Source organism: Carcharhinus amblyrhynchos, chromosome 16, assembly GCF_965287045.1.
Source record: "Carcharhinus amblyrhynchos chromosome 16, sCarAmb.v2.hapA, whole genome shotgun sequence".
Taxonomy (NCBI): Eukaryota; Metazoa; Chordata; class Chondrichthyes; order Carcharhiniformes; family Carcharhinidae; genus Carcharhinus; species Carcharhinus amblyrhynchos.
The window spans coordinates 13,460,114-13,474,743 of NC_137339.1; the positions used below are offsets into that span (position 1 = coordinate 13,460,114).

The 14,630-nt window shown below is 41.8% G+C and overlaps 1 protein-coding gene across 11 annotated transcripts in view; it reads left to right on the plus strand.

Annotated features, from left to right (window-relative positions):
- The window catches only part of zmynd8 (zinc finger, MYND-type containing 8), a 104,014-nt gene extending 91,606 nt beyond the window's left edge, over positions 1-12,408 (plus strand). For all 11 annotated transcript variants that reach the window (XM_080204713.1, XM_080204714.1, XM_080204717.1 and 8 more), the window contains one exon: positions 11,418-12,408. In XM_080204713.1, coding sequence (XP_080060839.1) covers positions 11,418-11,519 — 102 coding nt within the window. In that variant the 3' untranslated portion in view covers positions 11,520-12,408. The remainder of the gene's footprint in view (positions 1-11,417) is intronic.
- The last annotated feature ends 2,222 nt before the right edge of the window (positions 12,409-14,630 follow it).

Consider the following 14,630-nt stretch of genomic DNA (forward strand, 5'->3'; position numbering starts at 1 on the left):
AGATGCTAACAGTGTGATGATCAATGTTCACCATTTATTACGGAATAAATTGGGCAACAAATTCTGCATCTGGACATGTGCAGTAACGTGGTGAAATCTGGAATTGCTGCCCCAGTTGCCCTGTTTCTCTAAAAGCTTGCTACACTAGTAACTCACTGGTAGACTTGGCAGTAAAACACGAGGGGCGTGAAGTTGTGGTGCTCATCCACAAGATGCACACTAAATTTGCAAACAAAAATTAGTGCGTGCAATTAAGTGCAATTTATGAATCTCTGACACTGAAAATATATAAATGTAATTGTAATTATAGTTGGAGGTTATTAAAAAAATTACATTTTTTTTCTTTCTAAGTCTTCCTAAGTTTTACCTTTTTGCCTCTCTTTTCTCCTTTAAGACAATATTTAAGATCTACCTCTTTGATAAAGCTTATGGCCATCTGCCCTGGTTTCACCTTGCCTAGTTTGATGTCAGACTTTGCTTTTTAATGCTCCTGTGAACCACTCTGGGATGTCTTAATGTGTTACAGACACTGCAAAAATGGGTTGTTGTTCTGCCCCTTTTATCACTGTATCCCACCTATCTTTATTCCTCTTTGCTTTCTGTGCATGAATTTACACTAAAGGGCTCTCTTTGCCTCAATAAGCAGTGACACATTGTTGTCTGCCTTGCACACAGATGTCCTGTAGAGGGCCCCACGCTGAATTGGCTCTGTAGCTACCGTATGCTCAAAAAACTCAGTAAAAGCTGTCAGCATCATGAACAGAAACATAGAAAATAGAAGCAGGAGTAGGCAATTTGGCCCTTTTGAGCCTGCTCTGCCATTCATTTTGATCATGGCTGATCATCAAATTCAGTATCCTGATTCCCCCTGCCCCCCTCCAATACCCCTTAATCCCTTTAGCCCCAAGAGCTATATCTAATTTCTTCTTGAATTCACACAATGAATTCACACTTTGTGGTAGTGAATTCCACACATTCACCACTCTGGCTGAAGAAAATTTCCCCTCAGCTCAGGTCTAAAAGGTTTAACCCTTATCTTCAAACTATGACCCCCATTCTGGATTTCCCTCGCTATCAACCCTGTCTAACCCTGTTAGAATTTTCTAAGTTTCTATGAGATCCCCTCTCGCTCTAAACTCCAGTGACTATAATCCTAACCAACTTAGTCTCTCTTAATATGACAGACCTGCTATCATGCCAGGATCAGCCTGGTAAATCTTCGCTGAACTCTTTCTACAGCAAGGACGTCTTCTCTCAGATAAGGACATGAAACCCGCATACAGTACTTCAAGTGTGGCCTCACCAATGCCTGTATAATTGCAGTAAATCATCCCTATCCCTATACTCAAATCCTCTCGCTCTGAAGGCCAACATACCGTTTGCTTTCTTTACTGCCTGCTGTACCTGCGGGCTTACTTTCAGCGACTGATGTAAGAAAATGTTGAGCACTGCTCAGTTGCCACTGACAGATAAATATGGACCTTATAGCAGAAAGAGAAAAATAATATGGGTGGCACAGTGGTTAGCACTGCTGCCTCACAGTGTCAGGGACCTGGGTTCAATTCCGGGTCACTGTCTGTGTGGAGTTTGCACATTCTCCTTGTGCATGTGTTTCCTCTGAGTGCTCCAGTTTCTACCCACAGTCCAAAGATGTGCAGGTTAGGTTAATTGGCCTTGCTAAATTCACCTTTGTGTCAGGGGATTAGCAGGGTAAATATGTGGAATTATGGAAATAGGACCAGGGTGGGATTGTGATTGGTGCAGAGTCAATGGGCCGAAAGGCCTCCTGCACTGTAAGGATTCTCTGATTCTATGAATATTTTGTTCTTAGAGTTTGAGCTGGAATACAGATAGGCTCTAAAAGTCAAAGATAGTGTATTAACACACTGCATCATTGATTTCTCTTCCTCTTCCCCAATCCTGAGATCTCCATACGTAAAGAAAGAAGCACAAAATGTGTGGATCAGTAAATTATGTATATTTTCTTACTGGTCCTGCCTATTTCCTGGTACCATGCTGGTACCACCAAGAAGTAACACTTGATTGTGTTATTTTCATTGGAATAAAGTTTGATTCAGGGCGTCCGTTTCCATTTTGGGCCATGAAATTGCTACTTTTAAATACTCCACCACTGAAGTCTGATGTGTCACCCAAATCCACTATAATTGTGGCTTGTTGCAATAAATATAGCTTTAAAAAAAAACATACAGGAGTAATTTTCAACAGGAAAGAAAATTGGCTGATCTGTTACTGGTGTCCAAACAGCAATGCCAATTTTATAATCCAGCGATGAGTTGAAAATGGCCCCCCACGCCATTTCCTGCAACTAACCCTGAGCTGAGTCACAGGAGATTTATTAATGGTATATAGTTTCAAACAAAATAGTAACTTTGCAGTCCAATTGTGCTGTAGGTTCTGAAGGGCAAATCAAAAACATCAAGGCCACCTCAGAGTGATATGACAAGTATGAAGATCTGCAGATTTTGAAGACAATCACTCACTCTTCTAGAGAAAAATGAAATATTAGCAATTATTGTTGAGAAATGGCCAGCACACTGGAGCAGTGGTTAGTACTCCTGTCTCGCAGCGCCAGGGACCCGGGTTTGATTCTAAGTTTGGGTGACTGTCAGTGTGGCGTTTGCATGTTTTCCCTGTGCCAGTGTGGGTTTCCTCCAGGTGCTCTGGTTTCCTCCCGTGCTCCAGAGAAGTGCTGGTTAGATGGTTTGGCCATGCTAAATTGCCCCTTAGTGTCCCAGGATGTGTAGGTTAGGGGATTAGTGGCGTAACTATGTGGGGTTACGGGAACAGGGCTTCTGTTCAAGAGTTGGTGCAGATTTGATGGGCTGAATGGCCTCATGCACTGTAGAGATTCCATGATCCTATTATCTGATTTAAGAATCTAATTAGGTAGCTATTCTATGAATGAAGAAACATGAACAGCAATAGAATCAAGAAAGAATTGTTGATAATCAAAATGAAAAAGCAGAATTAAAATAAACTTGCTGAAGTTTTTATAGAATTTCTAAATTTCCAGCAGTCCAAAAAGTGAGTTTCTAGCTGAAGAAGAAAGTTCATTGATTTAAATGCACTTTATCCTACGTGAAAATGGCTCTCCTAAATAATAGCAAAATATTCAAACCTGTTTTTATGGATACTCAAAGAATAGTGCTTTTAAGGTTCTCTCTGTAGTTCTTTGTTCTTTGTACTGACTTGGCAGATAGGAGCTGGTTGACCAATGATCAATTTACTATCGAGTACTATCATTTACCAACTAAACAGACATTGGCAAATGGAGAGTGTAACATGGGTGCAATTCTTCCATTTGCACTCAAAGTACTCACACCAGCAATAGACAGAAATGTTTCATGCTGGCATTAGCACTGTCTGTCAGGTGATATTCGCCCACCTTAACCATTTCAATTTCTCCTTACCAGGAATTATAGCAGCCAGGCCAGCTTTACAGAGAAAGGGTGAGCCGATCTCTGTGTTGACAGACAGGCTTGCCCCCAACCCCCACAACATGGCGACACTGGCTGACAAGGGCAGAACCCCAACCTCTCAGCTCAGAAGGATTCTCCTCCACCCCACCACTGCAAAAACGGGTAACCCCCATCACGTAGGCACGAGGGTAACGCAAACCGCCTCACAGACACTCCTGGATTAGGCCCCCTCACGACTTCCATCAGGACCTTCAGTGCCAACATTGCACTGCCCACTGGCAGTGACACCCTGACCTGGTGCCCTGTACTGCAGGTAGGTAAATGTTGTGCCCCTCTGTCATTACCAGGCTGCAGTGGGAAGATACCCCAAGGGACCTGGGGGTGGGTGACCCCGTGACCTTGTTGACTTTGTGACTTTCCACCAGGATGGTGAGGGTGGGGCGCGGCTAATGGCTGCACATGGCTTTGTTATCCTGGTTATCACTTCAGGATGGTGATTTCAGACACCATTCTAGGATAAGATGTTCATTATTGTCTCTGTCCTTTAAAGCCTTTGAAGTGTCCTGGTCACTTTGATATCCATGCCCCTTGGATACCTAGAAGCCTTCAAAAGCACCACAGCAATCCATTCCACAATAAGGATAGGCCCCAGTGTTGAAAGCCCTCTTTAAAGTGCTCTTATAGAAATGACCTGTCTGGATTACACGTCATTTGAAGTGCTTTGATGCATCTAGAGTGCTTTGTAAACATTGTGCTTAGAAAAGAGAAAGTTAAACCTTGTGAATGATCCAAGGCTGTTCAGAAACATTATGGTTAGAAACAAAGGCTGCACTTGAGATGCATTCAACCATGAAGGGAAAGAAAAACAGCTGTTCTCATTGCTATTTTTTGTGGGTAAATAAACCATACCTGTCAATCTAACCACTTCAAAGGATGTAGATACCAGACAACTCAAAAGGGTACTCCCCAGTGAAATTGACCATCAAAACTCAGAAGTTCTGGGTTATTGGACAAGTGCAACCACTAGACACCCATCCTGGTGGGAGATCCAAGTCCACTTCTGCTTAAGTCCAAGCCCACCCAACCTGCCTGGCAGTGGTAGAGGGAAACATGGGCACAGCACCCCTTGACTCTCACCCCTTGGTGTACAAGACACCTAGTCCAAGTTTGTCGGGACCTGCACCAAAGCTTACCCAGTGGACTTCCCACTATGGGGGGGGTCTGGTGGAAGTCAGGAAGACGCTGAATCGGGCTTCCAACTTGCTAACAGCACTACAGTAAGCAGTCTTGCATAATCAAGTGGCTGGGCAGGAACCTTTGGGGCCATGAGGTGCATCACGACAGGTTTGCCATCCAACGGGAATCCCCATTTAGGCCTGGCACCTGATTCAATGAGCCATCGGGATTCCCAGCCAATATCACCTATTTAATTCTATTTCAACATACCCCACTGGCTGAGGGTTCAAACAGACTAAGTCAGACTGGGCAGTGATATTCCAACAGCACAGCTTTTCTTTGGTTCAACACAACATCCTTGTATCTTGGAATAATTCAGTAAAATCTCACTACCCATCCAGTTGCTGTTCCAGCTTTTTGTGAACTTTCAGGCGATGCAGATCCTTCCTGCCTTCCACCCCCTTCATTGTGGAGTTCCACTAGAGGTAGACAAAAACTTCGATGAGTGACGAAAGACTTGAATAAGACACTCACTGAGTGTGTTAAAATGGGCGGTGTGGGCTTGTAGGGCCAAAGGGCCTGTTTCCTGTGCTGTGCTGTTCTTTGTTCTTTGTTCTGTTGGGCTCATTTAAACATACTCAGTGCTCTGGCAAACTATGCAACCCATCATACCAACTTGACTCCTTGGAGGGTAATGTGAGTGCAGTAAATCAATTGTGCACCCTCCTGACATGAAAATCTAAGTTTTCCACCAAATTAGTTAGGAGTAAAATTGCATTTAATGCATATTTGAGAGCCGTTTTCCATTAACGCTCATTAAAAGTTAATTATTATAATCGTTATACAAATTTGTCTTTGGGATGTTAACATAGGGCTGGCGATATCGTTCCCTTTCAACATGAAAGAAAACTTCTTTTTCTGCAAGCTTTGATTTGAGCGAAAACTGTTTCACTATTTCCTTTTCTGATATGCTTTCTTCCTAATTATGCTTTGTTTAAATCCAAGAGAGTAGAGGCAAAGGCAGGGCTTTACTATTGTGAAACTGTCAGTGGAGTTCTGAGGGATGCCAACATCCGGCAGTTCGTGCACCTATTCTCCTGCAGAATTTTTGAAGAATTCTCATTACCACCTCAGTAGTAAAACATTGCAGTTAGGAGCCAAGCTCTGCTTGGCAAGAGTGACTTAGATGTTGCTATTTTTCCCATTTTAATGTTTCATTGCTCAAAAGTGCACTTAAAGTTTGACTCTGAGGCATTAGACAATAAGACGTAGGAGCAGAATTAGGCCGTTTAGCCCATTGAGTCTGTTTCGCCATTCTATCATGGCTGGTTGTTTTTTTTTGCTCATCCCCATTCTCCTGCCTTTTCCCCACAACCCCGATCCCCTTATCAATCAAGAACCTATCTATCTCTGTCTTAAAGACACTCAATGACCTGGCCTCCACAGCCTTCTGTGCAGAGTCCCACAGTTTCACCACTGTCTGGCTGAAGAAATTCCTCCTCATCTCTGTTTTAGCTCGAGGTTGTGCCCTTTGGATCTAGTTTTTCCTACTAGTGGAAGCATCCTCTCCACATCCACACTATCCAGGCCTCGCAGTATCCTGTTAGTTTCAATAAGATCCTGCCTCATCTGTCTAAACTCCAATAAATGCACAGTTCTCGACCATTTCTCATACAACAAGCCCTTCTTTCCAGGATCATTCTTGGTAACCTCGTCTGGACTCTTTCCAAGACCAGTACACCCTTCCTTGATGTCCAGAACTACTCACAATACTCCAAATGGGGTCTGACCAGAGCCTTATATAGCCTCAGAAGTACATTCCTGCTCGTGTATCCTAGCCCTCTCGACATGAATGCTAACACGTGTTGCACATTGCATCTATTGTTGATGATTAGTGGTGTTCGGGTGTCACTGTAGAACTCTCTTTCTGCGCAGAGAATGTCCAGAGGATTCAGTTTACCAACACAAAGTTGAAATTCGTCTTCAGGTAAGCCAAATAGTTCCAAAACAAGCAACTCTTGGCACACACACTACTTCAATATGCCACAGTCTCTGGTTTACAATACCTCACATGGGGATGTGATAGGGAAGTATTGTCTTAGGGATTCTTCTAAAGTGAAAAATAGCATTAGAAGTAATGACATGTAGCAGGATTGAAAATAAAGTACATTTATTTGAGTTTTGAGAGAAACATTAGGAGAATTTGAAAAGCAAATTTGCAAATTCTGGAAACCTGAACAGAAAAAGTGCTGGTAATATTCAGCTGCTTTGTGGAAAGAGAAATGATTGTCATTTTGAGTTGCTGAGTGGAAGAATGTATCATTTATTTTTTGCACTTTGTTTTCTATGCTGAGAATGTTTTAAGCTATGCGACTTCTCATTTATTTTTGGAGTGCATGGATAATTTATTTGGTGTGGTTACACACATGGTAATGTAAAGGGACAGACTTTTGCATGCTTAAACAGGGATTTTTGGGTTGCTGCTGAGCTATGAAACTTACAGAGGGCATTGCTTGTAAGTGAGGGTGCTGCATTGTGAATGAGTCTGAATTTTCCCTGTACATGTTCCCTGACACTTGCTCATTACCTTTCTCTGTTCCTTCCTGCCCTTTTATTTTTGCTTACAGACTGATGCCTTATAAATAAGATGTATTTCCGATGCAGTGATCCCATTACCCTGTCTGCATCCAAAGCTCATCATGCCCTTTTGGCTACTAATTAGTCCTATTACCTCCTTGGTCTATTTGCTTTGCATCAGTATTTGAGAAATGGAAATGATAGTGAAGCTAACTTGAGAAGAAAAGGTATTTGTGCAGTTTTATCCTTGTCTTAAGATGAGGGTAGATGTAGTGGCAATGTTGAGAAAAGCATCAGACAGGAGATCAGAAATGCATGTATTAAAGCAACATCTATGATCAAATCTGCATATAGTTTGGGAGAGTTAAATTAGTCACAGTACAATAGAAGAGAATTTCTGGAGTGCTTATGGCATGGTTTTCTGGAGCAATATGTTGAGGAATCAATAAGGGAGAAGGCCGTCTTGGACTGGGTGTTGTGCAATGAGAAAAGATTAGCTGGCAGTCTAGTTGTGAGAGAATCTTGGGGACGAATGACCATAATATTGTAAAATTCTTTGTCAAGGTGGATAATGATGTAGTTAATTCTGAGACCAGGGTCCTGAATCTCAATAAAGATAACTGTGATGGTATGAAATATGAAGTGGCCATGATGGACTGGGAAACATTACTGAAAGGAACAAATAGGTGAACTCCAGAAGTTGTTTATTGCTTTTGGCGCAAAAGTGGAAAGGGAATTGTGACCAAACCATGGCTTACAAGGGAAATTAGAGATTGTATCAGATTCAAGGAAGAAGCATACAAATTGGCAAGAAAAAGCAATAGGCCTGAGGATTAGCAGCATTTTAAAATTCAATAAAGGAAGACAAAAGGATTGATTAAGAAGGGAAAAATAGAGTATGAAAATAAGCTAGTGGGAAGTATAGAAACTGATTTAAAAGATTCTGTAGTTAAGTAAAGAGAAGAAGATTGACAAAAGCGAACGTAGGCCCCTTACAGTGAGTTACAAGGAATAAAGAAATGGCCGAGGAATTAACTTCATACTTTATTCATGTTTTCCTTTGTGAAGACTGAAGCAATGTACCAGAAGTTTTGAGAGAAACAAGTTTTAGTGAGAAGCTGAAGGAAATCAGCATTAGTAGAGAAATGATTTTGAGAAATTGATGGGATTGAAGGTGGATAAATTTCCAGTTCCTGATAATCTTCATCCCAGAGTGCTTAAGGAAGTGGCTCTGGAAGTGGTAGATCCATTGGTGTTATTTTTCAAAATTCTTTGGACTCTGGACTGGTTCCTACAGATTGGAAGTCAATGTAGGCCCACTATTCAAAAAGGGAGGTAGAATCAAAGCAAGGAACTATAGACCAGTGAGCCTAATGTCGGAACCGTGGAAGTTGCTAGAGTCCGTTGTCAAGGATTTTATAACTCGGCATTTGGAAGGTCGTGGTATAATTAAACAAAGTCAGCATGGATTTAGAAAAGGGAAATCATGCTTGATGAATCTATTAGAATTTTTTGAGGATCTAACTAGTAGAGATGACTGAGGAGAACCAGTGGATGCAGTTTATTTGGACTTTCAGAAGGCTTTTGATAAGATTTCACATACAGACTACTATGTAAAGTTAAAGCATATGGGATTGCAGGTAATGTCTTGAGATGTATAGAAAGCTGGTTAGCTGAAAGGAAGCAAAGAGTTAACATAAATGTGTCTTTTTCTGATTGGCGGTCAGTGACTAATGGGGTTCTGCAAGGATCTGTGCTGGGACCCCAATTGTTCACATTTATATTAATGATTTGGAAGAGGGAATGATTAGTCATGATCAAATGAATGGTGGAGCAAGCTCAAAGGGCTGAAAAGCCTACTCCTGCTTCCATTTTCTATGTGCAAGCGACTTCCGTTTGAGGAAGATCGTAATTATGGTAGTTAACCCAACTTTGGAGGGTGTACAGGGCGGGGGGGAACAAGAAATGAAGAGGATGGCACTCAGAGCTTGCACAGTAATTTCGGATTCATTTTGATTTTTGTAATTTTCTCTTTTTATATTGATATCTTTAATTTCCTGGCATTTGAGCATGTCCAGTTCATATGCAGGAGAGAGGCTGTCATTGCCTTCAATGGCTTTTGTTTGTCGTGAGAGTGGATATTTGCATGTTGCTTTAGAGGATGGGGTGAGTGTAAAAGGAATAATTTTTATATGCCCCAAGTTTCTAGCCGGCTTCGGGACTGTTGGGGTGGGGGAATGGGTGGGCTTATGCTCAAAGCAGAATTTTACTTTTTTGCCAATTTAAGAACAATGCAGACAAGGAATATTATGCTGAGGCTACTGCCACAGATATACGGAGTGAGAAGTCTCACAACACCAGGTTAAAGCCCAACAGGTTTATTTGGTACCACGTGGTTTCGGAGCGCTGCCCCTTTATCAGGTGAGTTATTACCTGATGAAGGAGCAGCGCTCTGAAAGCTTGTGCTACCAAATAAACCTGTTGGATTTCAACCTGGTTTTGTGGCACTACTTACTGTGCCTACCCCAGTCCAACGCCGGCATCTCCACATCACAGAAAAACAGTGCACTGTCCTTCCTCTTGCATTCTAAATAAGACGTGGCAGAAAAATGGTTTACATTTCATAGAATCATAAAATCTCTACAGTGCAAAAGGAGACCATTCAGCCCATCGAGTTTGCACCAACGTTCCAACAGAACATCCCAGCTGGCCCTATAGCCATAGCCCCACGTACGTGCCCCACCAATCCCCCCTAATCTATATATCTTGGGACTCAAGGGGCAATTTAGCATGACCAATTGACCTAACCTGCACATCTTTGGACTGTGGGTGCATCTGGAGGAAGCCCATGCAGACATAGGGAGAATGTGCACACAGACAGTTACTCATGGCCAGAATTGAACCCAGGTCCCTGGTGCTGTGAGGCAGCAGTGCTAACCACTTTGCCACCGTGCTGCCCATTTACTGTGCTATCCTTCCACAGTCTGCAGTCATTAGGAGGAAGTCAGCTATGCTGTGGCCAAGATTTACCTCCTGTTTCATGCTTTTTACATCACTGGGTTTCAGTTACAGATATTATGACAATGAATAGGTGGAAGATTTTAATCACATTTTTCACTTATCACTTCATTTGATGTTTTAAATGAAATATCAATTATATTTTAATTTATTTTGAAATTTTAACTTGGTCTAGGCTAAGATTTTAAAAGTGCCAGTTTTAAGCACATACTAATTGAATGATCTATGTCTTTTAGCCTTTAAGCCATGTCCATCATTAGTTTGGAATGTAATTTTAGTAAGGGATATAACTGCATAGCTGTGGCTACTGCAATTTGCTTATCCTTGAATCTTGTCAAAATAATATTGACATTTGCCTCTGCGTATCAAAGTGATTAACTTATTTCTATCTGTTCTGAGGATACTGGGTAAGAAAAGGGGTGTATACACTACATATTTTAAAATCTGAGATGCTTCTACACCTTTCAGATTTAGGATATTGACTTTCCCAACAGGTTTTATTTTAATGTGAAACTGGCAGATGACGTGATTTGTTTGTTTTGGCAGTTACCATATCCACCGTTGTATTTTAATGTTTTATCTGATTGTGATGCTCGTCTTTGCCTTCTGATTAAAATAAAGTTTATTTATTATTGTCACAAGTAAGCTTACAATAACACTGCAATGAAGTTACTGTGAAAATCCCCCAGTTGCCACACTCCAATGCCTGTTCGGGTACACTGAGGGAGAATTTAGCATGGCCAATGCACCTAACCAGCACGTCTTTTGGACTGTGGGAGGAAACTGGAGCACCCAGAGAAATCCCCCGCAGACATGGGGAGAACATCAAGACTCCGCACAGACAGTGACCCAAGCTGGGAATTGAACCCAGATTTCTGGCGCTGTGAGGCAGCTGTGCTAAGCACTGGGCCACCTTGCCAATTGGCCAATAACTGGTGTACCTGCTTACAGAGTGAGGTCTATCTAGCTCTGCAGCACAGCATGTGCGAGATTTGGGGCAATAGCAGGTGACATTACTGGCATCCACTTTGAGCTGTAATTACTGGAGATCAATGAGTTGGAGCAAGCATATTCCTGATATCTCCACACAAAAATGGTCTTGATGGTATTTTTTAAAAAATATAGCCAAGTTGTAGAATGCACTAACTATTTAAGTCCAGGATTAACTCCCATACACTTCAATTCTGTTTTGTCTTCCACCCACAGAATATGCCAGTCGTGGTGAATCCAGCAGTTGGAGCAGTCACTGTGCAGCCAGAAGTCCAGTGCACCCAGACCACACTGCCTGTCCAAACCCGCAGAGCCTGAAAGCCACATTCCTTGTGGAAGGACTTTTGAAGAAGGCAGCGTAATGAAGCAAGACTTTGCATGGGGACCTTGTGAACACTGCCCTAGCTCGCCAGTCCTGAGTGGATAAATTAATTGTGTATCTGCTTTGTACATAATATACAGAGTTTCTGTGACACTACATTCTTGCCTAGCATTAAAAAATACAAAAAAGTTTCAAGCTGAAGTCTTCGGAATACGATCACATTCTGCAAGCCTTTTAAAAGAAGTTGTCAATTCTAAATCTTCATCCCCTTTGTATTTTCCTTTAATGTGGTTTAATGGAAGATTCTAGACTCTAGTTTCTGAAAATGTAGTGAATTGGGGAATGTGCACAGCATGCAACACAAAAAAAGCCTTGAGTAGTTGGACCACAGCATATAATATTTATATGTAGGAGTCTGTGAAACCCAGTGACGTTAAAAAGCATGAAATGGGAGGTAAGTCTTGGCATTTCTAATGAAGGAGTACAAAGTGGGGAGGTAAATCTCGCTGCTCATTTTTTTTCCCTCTTCTCCACTTGTTAGCTAGCAATTGTTTGCTCTTGGTATGTGTGACATTTGAACACAAGGAGTTTGTGTGTATATGAGATGATCCTTTGTGTTCAGAACGATTCCAGTGCTTTTCTGATGTGTATATTTTTGTTTTTTTTTTATTTTTCATTCTGGTTTATAAAATAAGCAGTTTGTACAGTTTTCAACAGTCCTGATGGGTAAATGTTGTTAAAATAAAAAGTAGAAAAAAATTGACACTATAGTAAATTTACTATTGTTTTTTGAGGACATGACTTGCCAGCCTAACTTGTGAAACAAAATTGCTTTTAGCATATGGAGGTATTTTTTCACATTTCTTTGTACAAAGTTTATATTAAAAATAGAAAAAAAAATTCAACGGCTGGTATCTCTTTTCTATTGCTGCCTCGTAGGTATTTTGTGAATCTATAAATACCTGATGCCACGGTAGAAAAGTACGTCAATGCTGGACTGGTAAACAGATTGGAGAATTGGTCTTGTGTCCCTGGCTTTCTAAACATGTGGGCTTCTTGCTGCTCCATGCAGAGTGAAAACCGTGGGCTGGATTTTCAGATGCATCGGAGCCGACATTGGGGCTGGAAGTGCATTCAGTTATGTGCTGCACCCCTCTACCCCTGTCCCTCACCTCCATCCCAATACAAGCTGAGCCAGGACGTCCTGTTCCTGACCCTGAATTGGACACTGACCCATTTTGTCACTGGGGTTGAGAGGCATTGAACTCTCTGTGGAGCTCAGGTAAACTTTTATTATTTGACACTTGGCTTGTGTTACCATCAAGTGGACATAAATCAGTTGTCTGTAAAAACTTCTTTGAAAGGGTGGCACAGTGGGTTAGCACTGCTGTCTTACAGTTCGAGGAACCCGGGTTCAATTCCGGCCTTGGGTGCCTGCCTGTGTGGAGTTTGTGCATTCTCCCTGTGTCTGTGTGGGTTTCCTCCGGGTGCTCCAGTTTCCTCCCACAGTCCAAAGATGTACAGGTTGGGTGGATTGGCAATGCTTAATTGCCTTTTAGTGTCCCAAGATGTGTAGGTTGGATGTATTAGCCATGTGTGGGGTTACAAGCATAGACAGGGGGAGAGGGCCTGGGTAAGACAGTCAATCTGTCAGACAGCCAGTGCAAACTCGATGGGTTGAATGGCCACTTCAGCACTGTAGGGATTCAGTGATTGAAAAATAATATTGAAGACTCATTGCAAAAATGGCAGTTAAGTTTGTAATGTCACTTTCTTAACAGATGGTGGGGCTGTTGCTCTAAAAAAAAGTACTGAATCTTAAGCAGTTACTTTTCAAATCTTGTAAATATAATTGCAGCACAAATACTACATAATTTTACCATAACGCATTTGCATAAATTATGCAAGCAAAATAATGTATTGCTTTGCTCCCTAATCATAGAATTCTTACAGTGTAGAAAGAGGCTATTCTGGCCATTGAGATTGCACCAACAACAATTCCGCTCAGGCCTTACCCTCTTAACTCCACGTATTTACCCTACAAGTCTCTCTGACACCAAGGGACAATTTAGCATAGCCTTTCCATCTAACTGTACACCTTTGGGCTGTGGGAGGAAACTCATGCAAATACAGGGAGGATATGCAAACTCCATAAAGTCAGTTTCCTGCAGATGAAATTGAACCCAGGTACCAGGTGTTGTGAAGCAATGGTGCTAACCACTGTGCCACCGTGCTGTCCTAATGTTTTGGGGTATGGTAGGGGGAGGGGGTGCAGGTACAGTTTAGTAGATTGAGTGAAAATGGGCTATTTTATCACCAATTCTATATTTCATGAGACTGCAACTTCCAAGAGTAAAGTTTTAAAGTTGATTTATTAGTCGTAAGTAAGGCTGCAATGAAGTTACTGTGTAATTTCCCTAGTCGCCACAGTTCGGCGTCCATTTGGATCAGTGCACCTAACCAGCATGTCTTTTAGAATGTGGGAGGAAACTCGAGCACCTGGAGGGGACTTGCACAGACACGAGGAGAGCATAAGAACGTGCAGGCTCCACACAGACAGTGACCCAAGCTGGGAATCAAACCTGGGTCCCTGGCGCTGTGCAGCAGCAGTGCTGACCACTTTGCCACCCCTTTTAGGAATGGTTGACTTGTTTATAGTTGAATTGGACAAAGATTTTCTTGTCATGAAAAGCTTGTTGGATATTTATAATGGATTATGATATGGAGGGAGTGAAATGTCTATCATTCACCAGTTGTGTTTAGAACTCAGAAAATGGACAAATTGAAAAAATGGATGGGAAGAAAAATTTTTAAGTTGAATACTATTTTTAGTGAAAGAAAAGTGCCACCGATCTTGAAGATTCAGAAACTATTAAGTGTACCATTTCAGCTGCTATACATTAATAGCCAGTTGCATAACTAGGATGGTAACTAAACAGGAACGGATGAATATTTGTAAGAAAGAATCAACAGGAGAGGCAGCATATGTGGAGAGAGAAAAATGCCCCTAAAATTTTACTGCCATCAATGCTGGCTGGACCTTGTGGTGCTGCCGGTGGCACCACGGTTTCCCAGCAGTGAAGGATGCTTTCAATAAAAACCCCATT